The sequence below is a fragment of the Phaethon aethereus genome, assembly GCF_964289735.1.
Source record: "Phaethon aethereus genome assembly, chromosome: 1".
NCBI classification, from domain to species: Eukaryota; Metazoa; Chordata; class Aves; order Phaethontiformes; family Phaethontidae; genus Phaethon; species Phaethon aethereus.
This window is the reverse complement of record NC_138575.1, coordinates 36030238-36052385: the sequence shown is the minus strand read 5'-3', so window position 1 is coordinate 36052385 and position 22148 is coordinate 36030238. Positions and strand designations below refer to the sequence as shown.

General features: G+C 35.9%; 1 protein-coding gene across 1 annotated transcript; it reads left to right on the top strand.

Annotated features, from left to right (window-relative positions):
• Window positions 1-1842: 1842 nt before the first annotated feature.
• Window positions 1843-17309, top strand: RPAP3 (RNA polymerase II associated protein 3; the record flags this gene model as incomplete). The annotated part of the gene is made up of 16 exons (XM_082007743.1): window positions 1843-2001; window positions 2604-2744; window positions 3237-3359; window positions 4957-5084; window positions 5681-5802; window positions 6175-6245; window positions 6532-6663; window positions 8059-8186; window positions 9357-9478; window positions 9899-9969; window positions 10114-10230; window positions 12300-12511; window positions 13717-13912; window positions 14554-14651; window positions 16036-16136; window positions 17218-17309. The coding sequence occupies exons 1-16, from the start codon at window positions 1849-1851 to the stop codon at window positions 17307-17309; spliced, it is 2007 nt and encodes a 668-aa protein (XP_081863869.1). The 5' UTR covers window positions 1843-1848.
• Window positions 17310-22148: the final 4839 nt, after the last annotated feature.

The window sequence follows — 22148 nt, the reverse complement described above, 5'->3', positions numbered from 1 at the left end:
GCTGTACTGGAAAGGAGGCTGCTGTCAACGCCGGGATTAAGATCGCTGCTAAGCTGTATGCAGCAAGCAGTGTTAGGCTAGTGGGTAACAGGAGCAAGTTTACGTTATACGCTTGTGCAGCGTGCTTTAGAATGCCTGAAAACAAACAGCTAGATTTAATACTAGGTTTTCACACGTGTAAGAATATTATTTTAGTCAGTGATAGCAAAAAGAAAAGTTTAACAGATCACAGTGTAGTTTCTTGCACCTTTTGAAGCCTCTTGTTTTAGCTACTCTTGGCCAGGGTGTACTAGGCTGTATGGAATATTTGGCGTGCCCATGGCCAGGTTTCGTGAAACTAACTAGCTGAATGTTACAGAGACAGTTCAGTATGGGGCAACAGTTGTAGGTGCAAAAAAAAGCCAAAATAAACCCACTTGAATTGGAAACATGATGAAAAATACTCTTTGGGTTTTTTTTTTTTGCTTCACCTGAAGTTTCTTTCCAATTACTTTCAAATAGACCATATATTTAAAAGATTTTTAGGGAAAACATATTTCTAAGGGTAAACATGTTACCACCTAAGTATAGGAGGTAACTAGGGAGAAGAACAACTAGTGCATCAGAGCATCAGCCCTGCAGCTTACTCCTGAGGATGAAAAAACACTTCTGTTTTGATAGCATTAGCTCACTGGTAATCGTGCAGTGTGTTTTTTTCCATCTTTTATGAGACTCTTGCCTGTAACTGTGGACAGGACATTGTATTGCAGAATTCATTAACCTCATTTGGCCCATAAATTTTTATATTTCTGTGGTCTTAGGTTATTGTCTTACTGGATGTTAAAAACAAAGACATAAATAATCTAGTCCTTTTTCTCCCTTAAAAATTTTGTGTGTGCTATCTTTATCCTTATGTGAGGATTGTAACTGATCCTGAAGCTGTTTCAATCAAGGGGTTATAGTTATCAACCATTCATAGCTTTCTTTGTCTAGGTTTATATTTAGATCATCATGAATTACTTAATCGTGATTGTTTTCAAAATAGATTTGCTTCATCCTTTCAGCTTTTTGTGCTATGGGTTTTTTTCTGAATTGTAACCAATAATTTTTTTAACGTTACTTTTTACTTGTGATTTGATATTTCTGTGACAATAAAATCTCTTTCACTTAAGACACTAAAATTAAGGTAAAATTTATTAAGACTGTTAAATATTAATAATTACTAAACAGTATTTTAGGGACTTAAAGGGCTACAGATGTGTAGAAAGAGCACATTCAAAGAATATGCTGGGCTTGTAACTCACTAGACTTCATAATAAAACACCTGGTGTTTACTCGTTCCTCTGCTAAAAATGTGTGCATATTTAAGCGTACTTACTTGTAGGAGCTGAAAGTGGTCTTGGGGCTTGGTTTGTCAGATGTCTTGTTTCTGTTCAGATAGAAGGCAGCATGTATATCTTAATTGGGGTTTTTTGTTAAAACTTAAATGTTAGCGTGTTAGATTTTTCTTCATTCTGTCATCTGGGAAACACCGCAGAAATTGCTTTAAACTGAGATCACCTTGTTACCACTTTCAGGATTTTCATTGACTTATTGGGCCCTTTACCTTACACTTAGTTAGGAAAGCATGACTTACTGTTTGTTCTGATCTACTTTGTTTTAACTAAATAACATGGCTTCCCATCATTTTTTCAAAGACATTTAAATTGCGTTTCTTAGTCTTTTGCTATTTAATGTGTCTACTGTGTTATTGGGAAGCCTGTCTTCCATGTAAGTCAGACTTCTTCATTTTGATGTAGCTAGCTTCCTTCAGTACATGCTTTCAAGTTCATTTTAGAAAGTTTTTTCCTTGAAATTTGGCAGATTACAATGAGTGCACCAAATAAAGCGCTAGAACTACAGCTGCAAATGAAGCAAAATGCTGAAGAGCTGCAGGATTTTATGAGAGAATTGGAGAGCTGGGAAAAAGATATTAAAGAGGTGGATTCTGAACTAAGGAAACAGAGTGGTGTCCCAGAAGAGGTAAAAATCACAAGTCCAGTATCAATATGAACTCGGCTATTCATAATGTGATAGTGTTTCTAATAATTACTTTTTGCTTCAGCAAAATTACATCTGTTGACTTAAAATATCTGAATAGAAGGTATGAGCTAACCCAGCTGATTTGTTCCTCATCTGAAGGAGACCAAAGATTCCTCTGTAAACTGTTCCGTCAACAGAGCTGTAGGGCAGTAGCCTCTGGAGGTGATGGGGCCAGTAAATTTTTAATCAGTTCCAGGTAGATCTAGGAAAATATTTCTGTTTGCAGCATTAGTATTACTTATTTATTGCTGACTTTTAATGTATTGATGTTATTCTTCATTGATATTCTGCAGAGAGTTGTCTACTAAAACTTAACTTTTGTATCATACATGTAATATTTGCTATTATTATGTATTGAAACATTTATACTTGCTGTCCTTAGCGGTTTTGTAGAGTTCCCAAGAACAGCTTGCAGGATGGATTTCTAAAATAAAACTAGCGAGTAGATACAGATACTATATCTAAATATAGGTACTATAGATTCTTCAATACAAGTGAATTTCATGCATCCGTGTTATAATATATTACTTATTTCAATTTAGAATTTGCCACCAATTCGAAACAAAGCTTTTAAGAAAAAGAAGAAAGGCAAAAGTAAAGTCCCATCAAAGATAACCACGGAGGAAAACAAGAAAAACAAGATTAAATCTTATGATTATGAAGCATGGGGAAAACTCGATGTGGTGAGTCAGAATATTTGCTTGTTAACTTAGTCTTGTCCCTAGTTGATTCTGTCTTCTGTTTTAAGTAAGATTTTCTTACAGTGCTGAGAGTTCAATCCACAAGTCAGTATCTTACTGTGCTGGGTACTGTATGAACATGGAAAGTAGCTTTCTTCCAAAAAGGTTAGGTGTTTAAAATTTGGCATATTGAGAAATACTATTTTTTTATTGACTGTGCTGTCATCCAGGAGGTTAAGTTGACTTTAAGGAAAAAGAATTGGTTTAATGATAGGTCTATTAAAAGGTCATAATTCAGGCAGAACGTAAAACTAAACACAGCTGACAGTATTAGAAGATAGACCTCTTACTTTTGAAGTGTGGAATACTTTTACTGTGGTAAAGAAGACTTGAGCAACAGAGATTTTTAAAAACGCACTACTAATTCTCCTAAAGTCTTGCTTGATTTATTTTTTTATTGTTAAATTGTAATGAAGATAATTTATCTGATTTCAGGATAAAATACTTGAAGAACTTGACAAAGAAGACATCACTCATGATTCTGTATCTCCAGAATCAGACTCTGAGGAAGATGGAATCCGTATAGATGCAGAAAAAGCTCTTGCAGAGAAGGAAAAGGTTCTAGCATTGTAATTGTTATACTCAGCGTTGGGGCCAGTTCTGTTTAATATATTTATGAATGATCTGGATGAGGGTCTCCAGTGCACCCTCAATAAGTTTGCAGACAACACCAAGTTGCAGGGGGGGAATATTGACCTGCTTGAGGGTAGGAAGGCTCTGCAGAGGGATCTGGACGGGCTGGATTGATGAACTGAGGCCAATTGTGTAAGTTCATCAAGGCCAAATGCCAGGTCCTGCGCTTTGGTCACAACAACCCCATGCAACGCTACAGGCTTGGGGATGAGTGGCTGGAGAGCTGCCCAGCGGAAAGGGACCTGGGGGCGTTGGTCAAGAACCAGATGAATATGAGCCGGCAGTGTGCCCAGCTGGCCAAGAAGGCCAACAGCTTCCTGGCCTGTATCAGAAATGGTGTGGCCAGCAGGAGTAGGGAAGTGATTGTGCCCCTGTACTTGGCACTGGTGAGGCCGCACCTCGAATACTGTGTTCAATTTTGGACCACTTACTACAAGAAAAACACTGAGATGCTGGAACATGTCCAGAGAAGGGCAACAAGGCTGATGAAGGGTCTGGAGCACAAGTCTTACGGGGAGCGGCTGAGGGAACTGGGATTGTTGAGTCTAGAGAAAAGGACACTCAGGGGAGACCTCATCGCTCTCTGCAACTACCTGGAAGGAGGTTGTAGCGAGGTGGGTGTTGGTCTCTTCTCACAAGTAAGAAGTGATAGGATGAGAGGAAGCGGCCTTAAGTTGTGCCAGGGGAGGTTTAGATTGGGTATTAGGAAAAATTTCTTCACTGTAAGGGTTATGAAGCATTGGAACAGGCTGTCCAGGGAAGTGGTGGAGTCACGATCCCTGGAGGTATTTAAAAGACGTGTAGATATGGTGCTTAGGGATATGGTTTAGTGGTGGACTTGGCAGTGTTAGGTTAACGGTTGGACTTGATGATCTTAAAGGTCTTTTTCAATCTTTATTTTCAACCAGTAAATGATTCTATGATTTGCAAAGTAGCAAGTTAGACATAGGAGCATTTGTAGTTTCTTTTAGAAGATTGTCCACTGAGACTGCGCTTTGGGTGGAAGAACTGCCTGTTTGGAATTTTTTATGTCTGTTTTCCTGTCTGTTATTCCAACATACAAAATTCTCACTGCATTTCTGTTTCTTCTCATCACCAGTTGCAGCAAAGCCTATCAGACTCTGCTTAATGTGTGCTTACGATGATTAATGTATTGGTGGTTTTTTGCTTTGAGAAGTTGGATTGCTGTATTGGATTGCTGTATTAAATTGCCATTTTCTATGGCAATTTAAGCAGCTATGTATATGCTTGTTACACATTTCTGGAAATGACTACAAATATAGAAAATCAGTGTATAATAAACCCCTCATATTGCATAAATCATGAGAAATATTTAATATAGGATATTTAGAATATTTTAGTTAAAATAAATGTTTTACAGTAAACCAGTACTTTGTGAGAGATATTAAACAAAAATATTTGAGCAATCTAAAATACCAGCTTTGATTTTTTTTCTTCAAAAAGTAGTAATGCGTCTGTCAACATACAGTAATTTGCTAATAAGAGTTTCTTCTATTCACAGGGTAACAAATACTTTAAACAAGGGAATTTTGATGAAGCTGTAAAATGCTACACTAGAGGGATGCATTCTGATCCGTACAATCCAATATTGCCCACAAACAGAGCATCAGCTTTTTATAGAATGAAAAAGTAAGACTTGTATTGTTAAATCCTTAATATTTTCTTCTTTTGAATGCTACCTTGGGATTTTTTGTCTGATTTTAAGTCTTGATTACACTATTTATTGTGCTGTAATACAATCTGTGTAAGACTGCTGTTGCAACCTTCTTTGCAGTTTCAAAGTAAAATAAGAATTGCCAGGATAAGGAATCTGCTAGTCTCTCTCATCATTTTTTCCTCTGCTTTCATGCTGGAAATCCACAGTCTCTGTGTTATGGTATAAGACTTCAAAAAAAAAAAAGAAAAGAAAGTTCAGTATCTAATTTGCCTTTCATATTCAGTGAGCTCAATTTCTAAGACTTTAATTTGTTTTGGCAGAAGAAAGGGTATAGGAGAGTTGGTTGCTCTTTCTGTTGCAGTAGAGATCATTGACCTCTGTTTTCCTTAGCTGTTTCAATGTGTTCTGAATTAAGAGATGTTTAAACACTTGTTCTGTGCCCCTTCTGAAGCATGTAAGGTTTCCACTTTAGAGAGAACCTGTAAAGCTTCAGAGTAAGCTAACTTGCTGAAGCTTTGGGTTTTGTTACCTGGATATGTCCGAACTAACTCATTCATGTTTTTGATAGGTTTTCTGTTGCAGAATCTGACTGCAATTTAGCACTTGCTTTAGATAAAAATTACACAAAGGCTTATGCCAGAAGAGGGGCTGCTCGCTTTGCTTTGAAAAATCTTCAAGGTGCTAAAGAAGGTGAGTCTTTTTAAAATTCTTTCCTTAAAATACATACAAACTGTTCATCTATCTGCTTGATTAAAACTTGTGTGATTTGCTTATTTGGTGTAGGAATTTAATTTTAATTTCCTGTAAACAAAGACATGAAATACCATATTGCATGTTCTTGCAAGGTAAAATTCAAGCAGCAAGTCTAAATGATTACTGTAGGTATTAGAAGTTCTAGAACAATTCAACTTTAAATGTCTTGGAATAGTATGTTCTTTGTAGTATCTTGGGCTTCTTAGATAACTGCAAAAAAGGGTTATCTCAAAAGAATGTTCTTATTTTATACTCTGGTTACTAGCCTGTAGTTCCTACCTGAAACATTGTTTTCTGATCTTCTGATAGATTATGAAAAAGTTTTAGAGCTGGATGCAAACAACTTTGAAGCAAAAAATGAACTGAAGAAAATTGATCAGGTAATAAGATTAATAGGCCCTAACGTAAATGAATACGCCCTGTTCAGTTTGTATCTGTATCAACTTGTATTTATAACAAGAAATGAATTCAGCAAAATCTCCTGTGCTTTTTCTGTCATTTGAAGTTCACTGAGGTCAAAATCTGTAATTGAGTTTCTTCTGGATTAACTAGCATGCATGCAAACATCAGTGTAATGGTGGATTAGGAGACTAAGACTGGATGTGTGCAATTCTGAAAATGTGTAAGTGGGGGAGATAACTGAGGAAAAAAATTGTATCTTTGTAGGCTCTGTCATCAAAAGAAAGTTCAGAACAGAAAGAGTTTGAAGATGCAGTCAGACCAGAATTAACAGACGAAGAGAGGAAGCGCGTTGAAGACCAGCAGCTCAAGCAGAAGGCTATTACAGAAAAAGATCTGGTAAGTCACAGGTTCTGGTGGAACAGGAGAGAACTAGCAAAGTGTTGTGTTTTGCAATTGGCTATACAAATGTTAAATTAAACCTGATACCGCCTTGAACTTCATGAATACAGTGTCCTTGATACAACCTTAACTGTTTCCCATTTTGGGCTCTATAGGGAGTGAAGGGGAACAGTGAGTTCTGTCTACAGAAAAGCTACAAGGTAGCTTTTACAGACCAAATTGTATATGATAAATTTCAAATATGTAGTAAGGTAAGTAGAACTTGAACTGTATTTTACAAAGATCCCATTTCCCTAGTATGATATGCATCTTGACCCCTGCTTGTCCAAGTAGAGTTGTGGGCTATTTCTTGTGTTTTCAAACCTCTGGTTACATGGTAAAAAGTAGTTATAAAAAGGACTTCAGGGAGTGCAGGCAACAACGACAATAAAAATGTTATGGTCTTGACTCACAGTTGGCTTACTGATTTCTTCCTCTCCCCAGTGTTGCAATTAAATAACATTATCAACTAAAACATAATTTTCTTTCTGTTTAACTTAGCTATTTTAGCTTCTTTAGCTATTTAACTTATGACTTTTTGTCAATATTCAGGTTTCTTAGACTAGTTGTACAAGGTAATTATTAGTCAAAGAATGAAAGCACATGTTAAGCAGTGTAAAGCAGGTTAAGTTAAGCAGGTAAAAGGAAAAAAAGTTTGAAGAGGCCATAGAAAAGAAATTTCAGACTAGTGCCATACTTCATTGGTAGCAGAGTTGCTTCACTGTGGGCCTGTCCCTGGCAACATGGCTCCCGTCAAGTCTGAACTGTGGCCTTTGCTTTTTTGCCAGCGAGTAGAGTAGTAGTGGAGAAGCTAATACATAGCTTTTTATTAGTACTGAGAAGCAAAAGATGTTTGTGTCAAAGAGACTAAAATTAAGTAATGTAATTCTGTTGTATGGAGTATTAATTAGAAAATAACAGCAATATTTGGGCCCAAGTAATAATTGAGGATAACCGTTTTGTAGACGTAGCAGGATAAAGATGGATTTCTGCAGTGCAGAAAGTCATCTTGAACGGGCAATTGTAAAGGTTCAGCTTCAGCTTTGTTCTTCTTCTGTTTAAATTCAGGAGGTACAGGGTGGCATATCCTGCACATCAAGAGTGGAGATAACTTATAACTCTGCACTGAAACTATGCATATAGCAATGTTTTTTTAATCCTTGAACTACTAGAAAAAATTAAGATTTTTTTTGTGGTCTGCCTCCAAGCTTAGATATGAAGAAATACGCCATAATATCTGCCCTGATGTGGGTGTTCTTTGTGATCCATCTTCTTGATATTGTGATCCTGTCTGCTAAAGAAAAGCTCTTTGCACTAGATCTTTCTCAGTACTTTTTTTCTAACCTATTACAGGGTAATGGTTATTTCAAGGAAGGAAAGTATGAAGCTGCAATAGAATGTTATACCCGTGGTATAGCAGCAGATGGCACGAATGCGCTTCTGCCAGCTAACAGAGCCATGGCCTACCTAAAGATTGATAAGTAAGTAGGGTTGCATATGCTATACTGTTTCTTTCTTTATTGTGAACTAGACAGAAGAATGATCCAGTAGATTTTTACTCGAGTTTTGTTACTGTCACTCCTAATTCTTTTTAGAATTCAGTATAGAATAAATCATATTGAAAACAATAGGGGAGAGACAACAACTCAATATGTGTGATCTTACAATGCATTTCATAGGAAAGAAGTTCTGAGGGAATAAAATACCATCAGCATGAAATTGAGTTTCTAAAGTTTGATTTTCATTTTTATGTGTGTAAAATTCTAGATATTCACCTTTCTCAAAGAACCCACCCAAAGTTTTATGTCTCTTTTGACTATAACACCCAGTCAGCTACTAGATACTGCACTGTAAAAAGAAGTGGATTATAACTTCTGACTTCAAAGGGAACAGATAGGACCTTTGTCTGGAAATTGTAATCTTTTAAAATGTTTTTCTGTAACTCCAATAATGGAGACCTGTGTAGTTTATTTTTAATTAAGCTTTATTCAGATAATCCAGTAACAGTAGGTAATGCATGCTTTCTACCATTGAAGGAAAAGAGGAATGAATGAAAATACTTTAATATGCACATAGTTGAATCATGATCTAATATAACTAAATATAACTGGGATGAGGAATTTTGATGTTACAATGAAGCAAATTAATGCAAGGGTATGCTGACATCTCATTCTGAAATACTTAAGGACAAGTAACAGAAATTCAGATGTAGAGAAATTTATTCTCATATGCTTTCTTCTCCTTTCTTGTTTTTTTGTTTGTAATGGTGTTTCTGATTTTCAGAAGTATAAAGCTGTGATGCTGACTTTGATTTTAAGGCTATTTAATGTTGAAAGTGGACTCTGCTCTGACAGGCTTCAAGCATTTATTTTTACAGAGGAAGTGAATTTTTCTGTGATGATAAAAAGAGAGTCAGCAGTGTCATGAGATACCAAAAGATTTGGCTGAATTTTGAAGGTGCTGAGAAACCATGTTTTATATATTTACTTTTACTTTACATTTTAGCCCAGTAGTGTGCATTTATATACATACACATATATATGGTAATTAAGACCTGTTTTCATATTTTAATTGTTTTGGCTAGCTCTGTCTCTTCAGTTGAAACTGCCTCTTGAAACTGATTATTAATTTTGTACTACTCTTTTGCTGAGATATGAAGAGGCAGAAAACGACTGTACACAAGCTCTGCTCTTAGATGCCTCCTATTCTAAAGCCTTTGCCAGAAGAGGAGCTGCCAGAGTTGCTCTTGGAAAGCTAAAAGAAGCTGTGCAAGGTATGACTTTGAATTAGCCCAAATGTGATAGGTAAGAGATGAGTATAAGGACATCCTGATTTTTTTAATCTTCTAATAGCAATTATATCAATTGCTGACTAATTGAGGTTATCATTGCAAAAATTAAGAATGATGGCGTTTTGTTGTGTTTCATTGAATATGTATAAAACCTTTTGTGTTGGTATTCACATGATTGGAAGACAGTTTTATGTGAAATTATAACTATTGTTGCTTATGATAAGTAGTAAGAAATAGTTGAAAAATGTGTTTAAAAACTAGGTCATGATGCAAACATTAGGATGGCTTACCTGCCTTTAATTATTTTAGAGCTATGAAAGGAAAATAGAAGGTTTAAAAATTTGCCAGGAGTACTTTGTAGATTGAAATGTGTACAGTTTTCATGTGTTGTTTTTCACGCAGATTTTGAAGCTGTTCTGAAACTGGAACCTGGAAATAAACAAGCAATAAATGAACTCACTAAAATAAGGAATGTATGTATACTTCTGTTTGGGGGGGAGCTTTTTTTGTAAGCCTATAGTAATAGAATGTTTTTATTCTTTATTACATAATTTTTAACATACTTTGTAATTATTCCTCAAACGTTTGATATTTTGGACAATTTACCATTTTTTCAGGAATTAGCTGAGAAAGAACGGTGGACTCATCAAGAATATCCTGCAGTATTGATAAAAGAAACGGAAATAAAAAATATAGTTAAAGTGATTGATAATCCATTACACCTGAAATCAACAGTAAGTTGTTTTGTTTTGTGAGTTGCTTTCTGTAATGATGAGAGAAGTAGAGCTTAAAGTTAAAATCCATTTTTTGCTTATTTATGTAGACTAACTCCTGATAGACACATTTCACCTGTGGAAAGCCCAAAACGTACTGATTTACTCTTTTGATATTTTTCAAGAACATAAATTCAGCATTTCCATGTGTGTGTAACTGTAGCGGCGGTGTAAGCATTCAGCCTACAGTACCACACTCAGGAAACATGGTGAATGTGTATACTTATAATATGAAATAGGGCGGCAACCCCAGAACCCTATCCTGGGTCCATAGCTAACATGGCAGTTGAAAGTAAAGGGAAAGCAATTGAGCCTTCTTGTTTGACTGCAGACTTGAGTAAGCTCTGAGTAAACTTCCCTTCTTTTCATCTGCTGTTTGCAGTTTCTGTAGCAGCTGTATTGGTAACAAGACATGTTGCCTACCCATATCATATGCCGGTGTCACCTAGGGCTACTGCAAGAGCCTTGAGCCTTCATTTTCATCCACATAAACTGTGGAACAACTGGGTATTCATTTTCAAGAAGCAGTATTTTTGGACTATGAATTATCAGTGGCTATAGTCAGATTAATGAGTTACATACAGCAAAATATGATAATGCAGAGAGTAGCATCAGCTTTTGTTATGTATTAGGCTTCCCCTTTTAGTATGTTTAATCTTTACACATTCAATAGTGAGTTCTGTAAATACAAAGTGTGCTCACACTTTGTATGGAGTACCATAGTGTTCTGCTCTTAATGATTTCAAAATGTTTGTTTACCTCTGTTAAATATATGGATAGTTTTAGTATAAAATGTGTGATTATTTTGATCCTTCTGGGGGGTGTACAGGGAGGGGCAGGGAGTATTATGCATTCTCTGTAACCAGATACAATACTTCTCAAAACCCAAATTAATTCGTTGTGCAGTAGCTGAAATATTTTAGACAGTTACATTCAGTTTTCAGTTTGGCTGCTAAATTAAGTGGAGATACCAGGCTGATTGTTTTTTCCTTATTACTCTGTTACGGTATAACAAGTATAGATAAAGCATTTGTGCTTTTAATACTGCCCAAGGATTGCAGAGAGAACTGTAATTTTGTTTAATATCCACCAGGCAGCTTCCCAGTCTTAGCACATTGATGAGATGGTATATTGTCAAAGCAAACCATGTATTGTATGTCCAGCAAGACAGGTTTTTTTTTTGCATGATATAAAGCAGTTTGCAAACTGCTGTGAAAACTTATGATTGGATTGTGTTAGAGTTGGGTAGAGAAATCTGCCGTTTCTAGCAGTCTAAATTGTTGAGTATGTTTAATCGTGTGTATTTGCATCTGTATTTCTAGAGCAATATACACTATGTTCATGTTCAGGAAATTAAATTCCAAAGTAAAAGGCAGTGAATTTTTTTTTTTTCCTCCCCGCTGCACCCTTCCTAATAGTGATTCCTTGTAAGACCTGAGAAGGTGGTGCTAGGTGATGGTCAAAAATAATGGTGATCATGCAAAGATTAAACAAGCTGAAGCAATTTTAGTTAGTGTGTCCTCTACTGGTGGAATTAATTATCTTATGATGTATGTAACTTGGTCAAGCAGCAGGGATGAGTTACAGATATTTATCATCTCAAAATTTTAAGTTGAGGGTCAAGGCCTATGTTGCTGGATACTTATTGTTTAGCTAAATTACAAAGCTTGAGCGCGTCATTGGTCAAAATATATGGTAGTCCTTTCCCATTCAACCTTGTGGGGTGGGAGGGCTAATTTTTTTTTAATTACTGGGAAAACAGAATGCAGATTCTGAGATCCTCTGGAGTAAGGATACACTGGTTTATGAGGGTAAAGCAATAAAATGATCATATAAGGATTGCCATAGAATGTCATGAAGTTCCCTTTTTTGCCATTTATCTTTATTGAAAGTATCTTCCATGTGCACCACTACAGATGAAACTAGTTATGGTGAGATTATTTTAAATTAAACACAGCTGTTTATCTGGGGCATGTATATACACTGATGTTGAGGCTACACATGTGACCTGAGGTATGTGTTCTGTTCAGAAGCCTTTGCGAAGAATAGCCATTGAAGAGATTGATGATGACACACCGGACAGTGATTTTCCCAGCACTACTTCCTTAGTCAATAACTGGAGGAATTCAATGAGTGTTGAAACAACAGAGAATCTAGATCAGGATGATCAGTTGACTACAATGGACATTCCAAAAGCAAAGCACTTGAAAATAGAAGAAATCAGTGATACGTCACCATTACAGTAAGTATAAAAATTCTGATCCCCTTTTTAAAAGGTAAATGTTGTTGAAATGTAATCTTCATTTTCAGATTTCTACATGTGATGATGTATCGAACATATTTTGGAGAATTTGAATTAAAAAGAAAATACTGAAAGAAACTGCAGTTCTTACATGTTTGCCTCTTTGATCATGCAGTGGTTGAGACAAGTATGACTTATTTAGTGTCACTTGGAAAACTAGTCTTGTGCTTAAATTTCAAATATAAAGACATTCATACTATTTTCCTGTATGCCATACTCTCTCCCATGTGCATTTCATCTTCCTTGGCTGTGATTTTTATTTGTAATGTTTTAGAGCAGATTTTGAGCAGAGTTCAAACACACACCAGTTGTGTGAAAGAAAGGAAGCAAGTAAGAGTTTCACCATTCTTTCCCCTGCTGATCAGGTATCCGATAACTTCAGGCTTGCTCAAAGTTCCCAAGTTCCACTATGTCAGCTAGGCAAACTCAAGCCTGACTGGCTGAAACAAGGTTGAAGTATAGAAGCCACTATCCGAACTTTATCCGTGATGAGTTTTGGAACTCTGCGTGTTGTCTGCTGCATCGGCATCACCTCATTCTGTTAATAGTAAATACTTTCTATGGAATTCTAATTGAAGAATTTCTATGAGAAACACCCTTCGCACCCACCTTTTCCAGCTAAATTAGATCAATTTTCTGTAAAGTGTTGAAGAAAAAGTATATTTCTTAGACATTTTATAACTTCCAAAAAAATAAGTGGACTTAACTGACAAATTATAGGACAAAAAATAGCTCCACTGTAATCAGTGTTGAAAATGGTTTGTTCATTTGACATGGTTATTGTTTTGCATCGTGAAATTGCAGAACATGTAATGTTTTTTTTGCAGCTGTGTATGGTACTATACAATCTGTATATACCATACCAAATCTGTACCATAAAATGCAGTTATTTCCAGAAACAAAGGGGAGAAAGACTGAGTATATTTGTAAGTATTTGCAGATGTGTTTTTTTAGTAAAGATGAATCAAGTATAAAGCTTCCATAATTTGAAGGGTTTTTTTAGATACCTGCTTAAAATAAAATATGTTATTTTTTAAAATTTTGACAGTATTTTAGCCTTCAATGAAATGAAAGATCTCCAGTTAGGTCTCAGTGTAGTCTCCTTAAAAATTATCTTGGTTATGTGTTTCAAAATCTCTCTGCAGGCTTCCTGCTACTGTGCAAGGAATTTCATCGATGTTGCATCCATCCTCCCCTGTGAACAAACAGAGAGAAAAAGAAATCAAAAGGTCATTTAGATCTGCTTCTGCAGTCCCTGCCATTCCTGCAAATTCCTTCCAGCTTGAGTCTGACTTCAGGAAGTTGAAAGAGTGCCCGGAAAATATGTACTTGTACCTCAAGGTATGAAATGTAGTATTGATTGACAGTGCTTGGACAGTTTCTTCAACTGAAGAAATAACGCAAACTTAGGTGGAAAGGGTAGCTATATTTAGAGTGTCTTAACAGCGTGAAGACAGTACCTTTCTTTAATTGTCTTCACATAATATTAAGTAGTTTGATTCACATTTGAGTATTTCTCTTGTGCCTGGCTTTGTACTCAAGGCAAGGTGAGTGAAGTATTTGCATAACCCATCTCTTCTTTCAGACATAGGCCCTGATTCTGTAAAGACTTAAATACATTAGTGACCATGTTAAATTCTAATTTTTCAAATGAATGCTTAGCAACATTCTTATCTCTTTAAACTGAACAAATGCTTGAAAGACATCAATCTACCTAATGTGTAGCTCTGCTTATATATATTTTGCAAAAAATTGCTTAGAATCCTTTTAAAAGAAGCTAGCAATCATCATCACAAAAAAAACCAAAACAAAAAAACCAAAATTAATGTTCAACATCAAGTAGTGCAAATGATTTGTTTTTCTTTATTTTGCTTTCATGCACTTCAGCATTGTCCAGGACATCCTAAAAACTCATTTATAATTCTTGTGACTCGACTGTATTTTTTTGCCAAAAAATAACACTTTTTTTAATTTTTCCAAAGCAAATAGAGCCTTCGCTTTATCCAAAACTGTTCCAGAAATCCTTAGATCCAGACTTATTTAATCAGATACTGAAAATTCTACATGATTTCTACATTGAGTAAGTTTAACTCCTCCTTTGTTTTACACTGCTTATTTCTATTCTGTTTTTGTTTTTTCCTTCCACACACCGCCCCCCCCAGCCCTACCGTTTGGCTTACAAAATTATTTCCAGCATGCATCATTACATGAGCATGATGCAATAATTGGAATGATTCAATTGTTCCATCTTAAGAAATTAAACAGATCTTGAAAAATCAGATAGAAAAGAGGTAAAGAAATAAATAGCTTTTACTGTATGTTGTTGAATTCAGTTCTGCTAAATAGCATTGGAAACTGAATATTAGACTGTATGAAATAATTTTGGTTCATATTGCTGTGTAAGTTCTGTTGTCACATATAATTGCACAGTGTTAGCTTTCTGTATTAAGTTTCTAAAGCTGAGAAATACAGAGGATTTCATTTTTGTGCAAGGCTTATTGTGACGCATTCCAACTTCTGATTACCTGCTAGCATTTTACAGTATCCTGTAGTAAACGTGTATTGGAGGCGGAAGTTCTGGTAAGACAGGATCTGACAATTTTGAAATTTCTATCTGTGCTACTATTTGAGTCTTAAAGTTAATTTTTCCTGTCAGAGGCAGTGTACCATTTCTTCTGAATTACTCTGTCTGAGAGCACACACTCAGAATGTTTTCAGGTTGTTGTTTTATGGAGAAAAGCAAATGTGAATCAATGTTAGCCTTTCCCTCAGTTTATTTAAAAGTAAATATCCATCATGTGGGTGAAACATGACATCTTAAGAGATACGGTCCTACATTTGGTGGTATGACATAAAAAGACTGAGAAGTTGAAATTGTTTGCAGTAAGGTAAAAGACATTTCTTCTGGAAGGAGACAGGACAAGTTATAAAAGAAAAAATGCTATTTGTTGTTAGTATTTGTAACAAAGACAGTGCCTGTTTACTATTGGCGAGAAGAATGTAAAATGAACACAATCCATGAATTTTCTGTATGGGTAGAAATTATGGCAACTTTAATGTGGTACTTTTTGCTGACCTTCCTATGATGACAGGTGCTACTTCGCCTCACATACCCCAATATGTATAAAAATGGTGACATTATGGCAAGGTGTAAGCATTAAATCATGTAATAGCTATTCTGTACATGAACAGCAGTCAGTTTGCATCAGTCTAGCTTTTATATTTCTTCACTTTTGCTCTGTATGAGAGTAATACTTGCGTAAAGATTTCTGAATGTTGACTTTTGGCTTTGTGAGTGGAGGAATGAACAGGAAAGATGAGAAAGGCAGGAAATATGAGAGAGACAGAAGGGAATTCCATTGGTCCTTTAATTTCTTGTTCCTGATGTCTTTAATATTGCTTGCGGTTACTGAATCTTTCTAATCAACAGTAGCTATTTTTATATTTCTAATAATCTTCTTCAGGAAAGAGGAGCCATCGCTCATCCTTGAAATCCTCCAGAGGCTGTCTGAATTAAAAAGATTTGATATGGCAGTAATGTTTATGTCGGGCTCAGAGAAAAAAAGTAAGTAATTCAGAAGTGTCTTTTTAAACTTCATTTGTGAAACTGTAGAATAAAATTTAGTGCTGTTCTTGTTTATTCTATGTAATAATCAGTTAAGATTAATTAGTTTTCTAGCTTTTTGATTGAAGTTAGTTCTTTATCATTTGATTCCTTATTGATTGTTAAGACTTGAAAACTACAGCTAAATCTTCTTGTTTTTATCAGAAGTAGCACTGCATTTTAGTCTAAAGTAAACTTCGCTAGCATTTCAGTTTGTAGCTGGGTACATTGGAAATTTATGAATTTGTATGAAATCTTGTATCTGAGAAAAAGGTACCCAAATTACACAGTGTCCACAGTTTATGACCATTTCTTGGCAATCCTGACTTCACTGTTGGCAAAAAGAACACAAACATCTCTAAACCACTCAGCCAGGTCATCTGTCCTGTTCTTGAGGCATCACTTAAGTTAGTTTGCAATTCAAGCAGACATTGGCTTTAGTTCATGGTTTATAAAAGTGGTTTTTGTCTCAAACATTTTCTTTATTTAGCACACCAGACAGACTATGTAACAGTGAGACCTTGACAAGCAAAACATTTCTCTGGGACCAAGTAATGTCAAATTTACTATCTACAGCTGAGTTTCACTAATAACCATTGTACTTGCAAATTTTTGATATGTGAATCTCCTTAAAATAAAATTACTTGTTTGATTTACTGAAGTGCTAGTAAATTCCTCTTATGAATTGCATTCATGCCTTTAACCTGATGTAAGCTTTATCTGCCATCTGGCATTAACTTTTATCTTCTGCATTTAATGACATAGTACCAAAATAGTAAATAAAATAAAAGCTGTCTGTTTATGTTGTCAGGATTATATATCTGTTTAAGGAAATGCTGTTAGGCAGCTCATGGGTATCAAAAAAAGTGAGAGCTTCCTGTTTCTACTTTTTTTTTTTCATCCTCTTAGTAGTTCTAAAAATGTATGCATATTTCAGCTATATAATCCAACCCTTACTCTTACTGAGGAAAGAATTGGACTAATTTACCTTCAGAGTATGAATCACAAAAATAACAGTTTATATTGGGATTTTCTTTTACAGTTACACAGGTATTGTTCAATCATGTGAACCACATGGGATTGAAGGGTACTTCTGTTGAAGAATTGGAGAAGAAATACGGCATTTTCTCTTAGTGAGATGACTGACATGTAGATTTCTGTTTCCGTACTTCTTTCATGTGGAAATCAGCTGAAGAAGCCTATGAAGACTGGAATTTTGTTGCTTTTGTATAAGTAATGAAACCCTTAAACTTGGTTCAGCCAAATGGCAAGTGCCTGAAGACATAATTATCTAGTTCTGCAGGTACATTTGCTTTCCAGCACCTGAAGCATACAGACCTACATTGTCTTCAGTGGAATCTGTTTGCCTGAAAAACAACTGGGCAGATTGGCATTTAGGATTTGGACTGTAGATACAGATCTTTATTAAAAGGAAAAAAATATTTATAAACATGTCTTTGGTAAGAATCAGGTGGTGTATATTACAAATGTGCATGTTTTTTATTTTAGAAAATAAACTGAATGTTGCATTGAAGATACTAAATTTTTAAGGAAATTTTTTTTTTATTAGATTGCCTAAATCATTCTTCTCTAAGGATATACAACGTGAGAACATGTAATGTGCAAAGTGAACCTGAGGTATAATGGCCAGAAAATTCCAGAATTCTTTTACTTGAGTTTGCCCAAAAACTGAGTTTTAGCATTAGCAGCTGAGATATTCCTCTGAATGTCAGCTGTAATTGCAGAATAGAAGGAAGCCAAATACTGTAGAATTAAACTAAAAGTATAGGCTAAAACACTTTTTGTTGTCTTTGGAGAGTACTTTTAAAATAATCTCATTAAACTTACCCTTTGGGTCAGTTGTTCCTAACCAGATAAAGTCCTTAAGAGGCCTTAGGAAGCTAAGTAGAATACCTTTCCAGTATAAAGATGACATGGGCATGAAATCACCTGAAATTCTTAGATGAGATAAGAAATAACGTTAGGCATAATAAAGTATTCATACTGTTACCATGACCAGAAGAAGGAAATAACAGGACTTGTCAAGTATACTGTAAGATTTAACTGTAGTATCCAAGTACTGGTGTCTAAAAATTTGCCTGTTTAGACCACTATCTCTTTCATTTTGCTGATACTAATACTCTGTCAAGTTTGCTTTCATCCTGACTCAGCCCTTTTGCTTTATTGATGCTTCTCTGACTATGGAACCTTTCTGATGTTAGTACTTTTGTTTTGGTAGTTGTGTTCTTTTTCAGAGGAATGATTAAACAGCTATAGCATTCAAAAAGACTTCAAACTTCCAAGATGGATTAAAAGGAAAAGGTATAAATGTTATCTTCTATGTAGTCAGTATTAGAAAACTAATTTTAAAACATTTGCAGCTGTGTAATGTCCCAGTTCAGATATAATCTGTTTAAAAAAAAAAAAAAAACCTCACTCAGCTGTATCCCTGGGCTGGGTAGCAAGTGACATGAATGGAGCACTAGGTCCCTAAGGTAGCTTCCAATTAGCCCTGGAACTGAGCTCTGGGAGAACAGCCGGTGTTACAGGGGAAATGTAAGAGCCTTTACATAACACTGCTTGCAGCTTACCTACAATATTAACTGATATTACTAGATGTGTCCCAAGTTATTTGATAACTGGCTATTTCTCCCCCTTGTTTTAAAGCACTTCTGATAACGTATCAAGGATACTGCTGTAACTAACGGAAGCTGGAGGGGACTGGTCACCAAAGTCATTTTATACACCTTTGTACATGCAGCGTACCTTTTTGTGGGCTGTTACAAGTTGTTCAGTGTAGAGCGGGGTGCATGCCTGACTGGGTTATGCTAACAGAGCATTTTGTACCCTCTCAGAAGCTGCTTCTTGGAGGCTGTTGGATGAAAACAGATGATTGTAATATGGATCCTATGGATTTTTACTGTCAGTAAAAGCAAGATGACAGCAGAAGGCTTTGAAAACTGTAGGCCAGGAGTCACCTACAACTCCACTGTATTCAGTCTGCTATGCTTTTAATGAGAATAAGCTGCTACATTTGGTTTCTGATCCCACTGCTGCTTTTATGGATATTTCTGTTCAATATTTGTATGAGGTAAGGAGGGCTGATTGAAAGGAAGCTCTTCAAGCATGTAGAATTTGGTGGTGTGGATGGGTGGACCTGATTCATGTTGCTACTGAACTTAGGCCACCAAGGTTTATCTTGCAAGTGGTATGCTACTGTAGCCTTTTGCTTGTGTTTCTAAATACTACAGCTGATGCTGGCTTGCTAAGTGCCTGAGGTTACTTTTCAGTGCGTAGGAAACAGTGCAAGATGGAGAGCAGAATGCAGGCATTCAAGGCGCTGCTAGCTTCACTTCCTCCAGGGGATGGCAGTGTTTTTCCCTTCTAAATTTAACGTTAAGGATTGCCAAATCTCTGAATTGAAGAGTTTATTAAAACATGAACAAGATTCATAAGATCCGAAATAAATCAAGAATTCCTTCGGGGGGGGGGAAAGGGGATTTTGGTGTTTTTGTGTTGTTTTTTTTTTTGTTTTTTTTTTTTAATCCAACACCCTCTCAATGGTTATATCCCTATTGTGTCGGGGAAAAAAAGTCTAAGGTAAATACTGTGAGGCAATTAAACTGTGGAATACTTTATAGCCCTTTGCTATGCTGTGGTATTCAAGGTGTCAAAAATCTGAGGTCATGTTTGCTGCAGTGACTGATTCAGGTTTGAGTTTTGAATTATTCCTTTACTTATCGGTATTAAATGTTACATTTTTCTGGACAACTTTTTAACTTGTCGAGGTAATTTTTAAATTTGAGTATAGTCCTTCAGTAGATCTGGGAGACATTCAAACTCTGTATTGTCTATTGATTTTATCATCTAGATTGTGACAATACCGATGGAACTGATCCTAGGACATACTTCAGTAGAATAGCCGTACAATTTTCTGTTTTGACAGTAGACCATGATGATTATTTTTTTCCTTTCTGATAACTCTAGCCAGCTCTGTATTCATACAGTAATAGTTTCATCTGAGCTATGTTTGTCTTGCTTATAAGAATGTTCTGTGATAGTCAGATGTTAAGATAAAGATACTTCACCTACTGCTTTTTCATTACACTACCATGGAAGAAAGGATTTTAACATAACTTGTTTTTGACCAACTTGTGTCAGTTACTGTGGAAAGCATAAATGAGCACAGTTTGAGTACTTGTTCCAGAATATTTTTTATAATTAAAAATTAATGATCTTGACTCTGGTCAAGAAGTTTTTGCTGCTTCTCTTCTTACCTGTCTTATATAGGCATTTTACCTTGCCAATTCTCAAATATAACTACTACTACTCTTTTTGAGGCTATTTTTTTTAGCATTGTATTAATATAAGATTAACATCTTATAGAGAAGTCTTTGGGGCCCGGAGAGCCTGTGAATACTGAACTTCAGGAAACTTACGTTCTAACTCATTCTTTTCTTTTACTAGACAGAGATCTTTGTCAATAGTTACTTGTAGTTGCCATCACTAGGGAATACTGAAGTGAAAAGAGCCATCGAACAATTTATTCTGATGTCATCAGCTGTCGGTTGTGTTTCTTCCATTTTTCATAACTAACACTTCCCTTGTTTTTTTTCTTTTAGTGCAGGTACACTTACAGAGAAATCTCTTCTTACTCTTGTGTGCTGCTTCGTTTTCCTCTCCTGGTTCCGATATGGTCCCTGTGTTCTCATGTTGCTCCTACTTAATAATTCTTAAATAATCTGTCCTTGTTTCTGTTACACTTTTCTGTTCTGAGATCGTTGAAGAGCTCTTTGTTGGTCAGGTTGGTCCCTTTTCACATTTGCTATTCTTTCTTTCCATTGGCATAATATGAGCTTGCTATCTTGATATCATTTATTTGGGAACTGCCAGGTCTCCTATACCCTTTTCCACCCTTAGATTTTCCTTCCATGAAACCTTACTGAGCGGTGTTAGAACAGAGGAAGAAGCAGAGAGAAGCCTAAGTGCATGAAGCTTTCAAAGTTGCATTTAGGTGGTATGATGTCTAGACAGCTTGAGCTTGCTCTACTGTCAGTATTAAAAACTAAGAATTTGAGGCATTAAATATTTTTCTCCTCTTTTCTCTCTTCCACCTATGTCCTGTCTGATGGTAACTGTAAATCAAAAGGCTCTCTCTGCCAGTCTTCTGCAACTATGTTTTGTTTGGTTGTTTGTTTTTCTTTCAGTAAATTAATGCTTTTCTAGGAATAGCAAGAAAGGCCTTAATAAAAGCATAGGGCTGCACACAATTGTTGACTCTTACCTGGGGAAAAGTGAGATTCACCCTGTAGCTTTACTTTCATAGCAGCTGTCAATCACACTGTTTTCCTTTCTTGGGTCTTACAGAGCCCATTGTGCTCTGAGCTGCATTGTATCATTGCTGCCTTTGCATGATGCTTTAGTAACTTCCTTAAGGGGTATTTCTAAGGGTTGTGTTATTCAGAGGACAAAATTACCCTGCAAAATCCTTTGTTATAGATTATCATTGAGAGAGCAGGAAACTAGCTTGACCTGTCAGGAATACATTCTAAGTTTGAATCTAGTCTTCACTTAATATTGGCAGGTGCAGGTCTGCCAAATGACCTGCAACTGTATTGGTGATTAATCTGATCTTACCTGCTTTGCTGGTTAGGCTTAGGGAAAATATAACTTTTGGAATAAAAGGTGAAATTCTATTTTTCACTGTTGTCACATCTCTCAGTATGAAGTTCAGCCTGATTGCAGCAGTGAAGTTGTGTGGGTTTTATGCATCTGTCTGTTACTTTTTCTTTGTACTATTTCACACGAACTGTTTGTATCGGATCTTTCTCATTACATCTGTCACCATGTGCTGATTCCCCCTCTCTGAATTTCAGTCTTGCTTTTCACTGTGCCCTTTCTGATTTCCATCAGGTTGAAAACAGTGTATTCTCTACTGCCTTCCCTCTCCTGTCATTATTTGCAAGCAGCTAA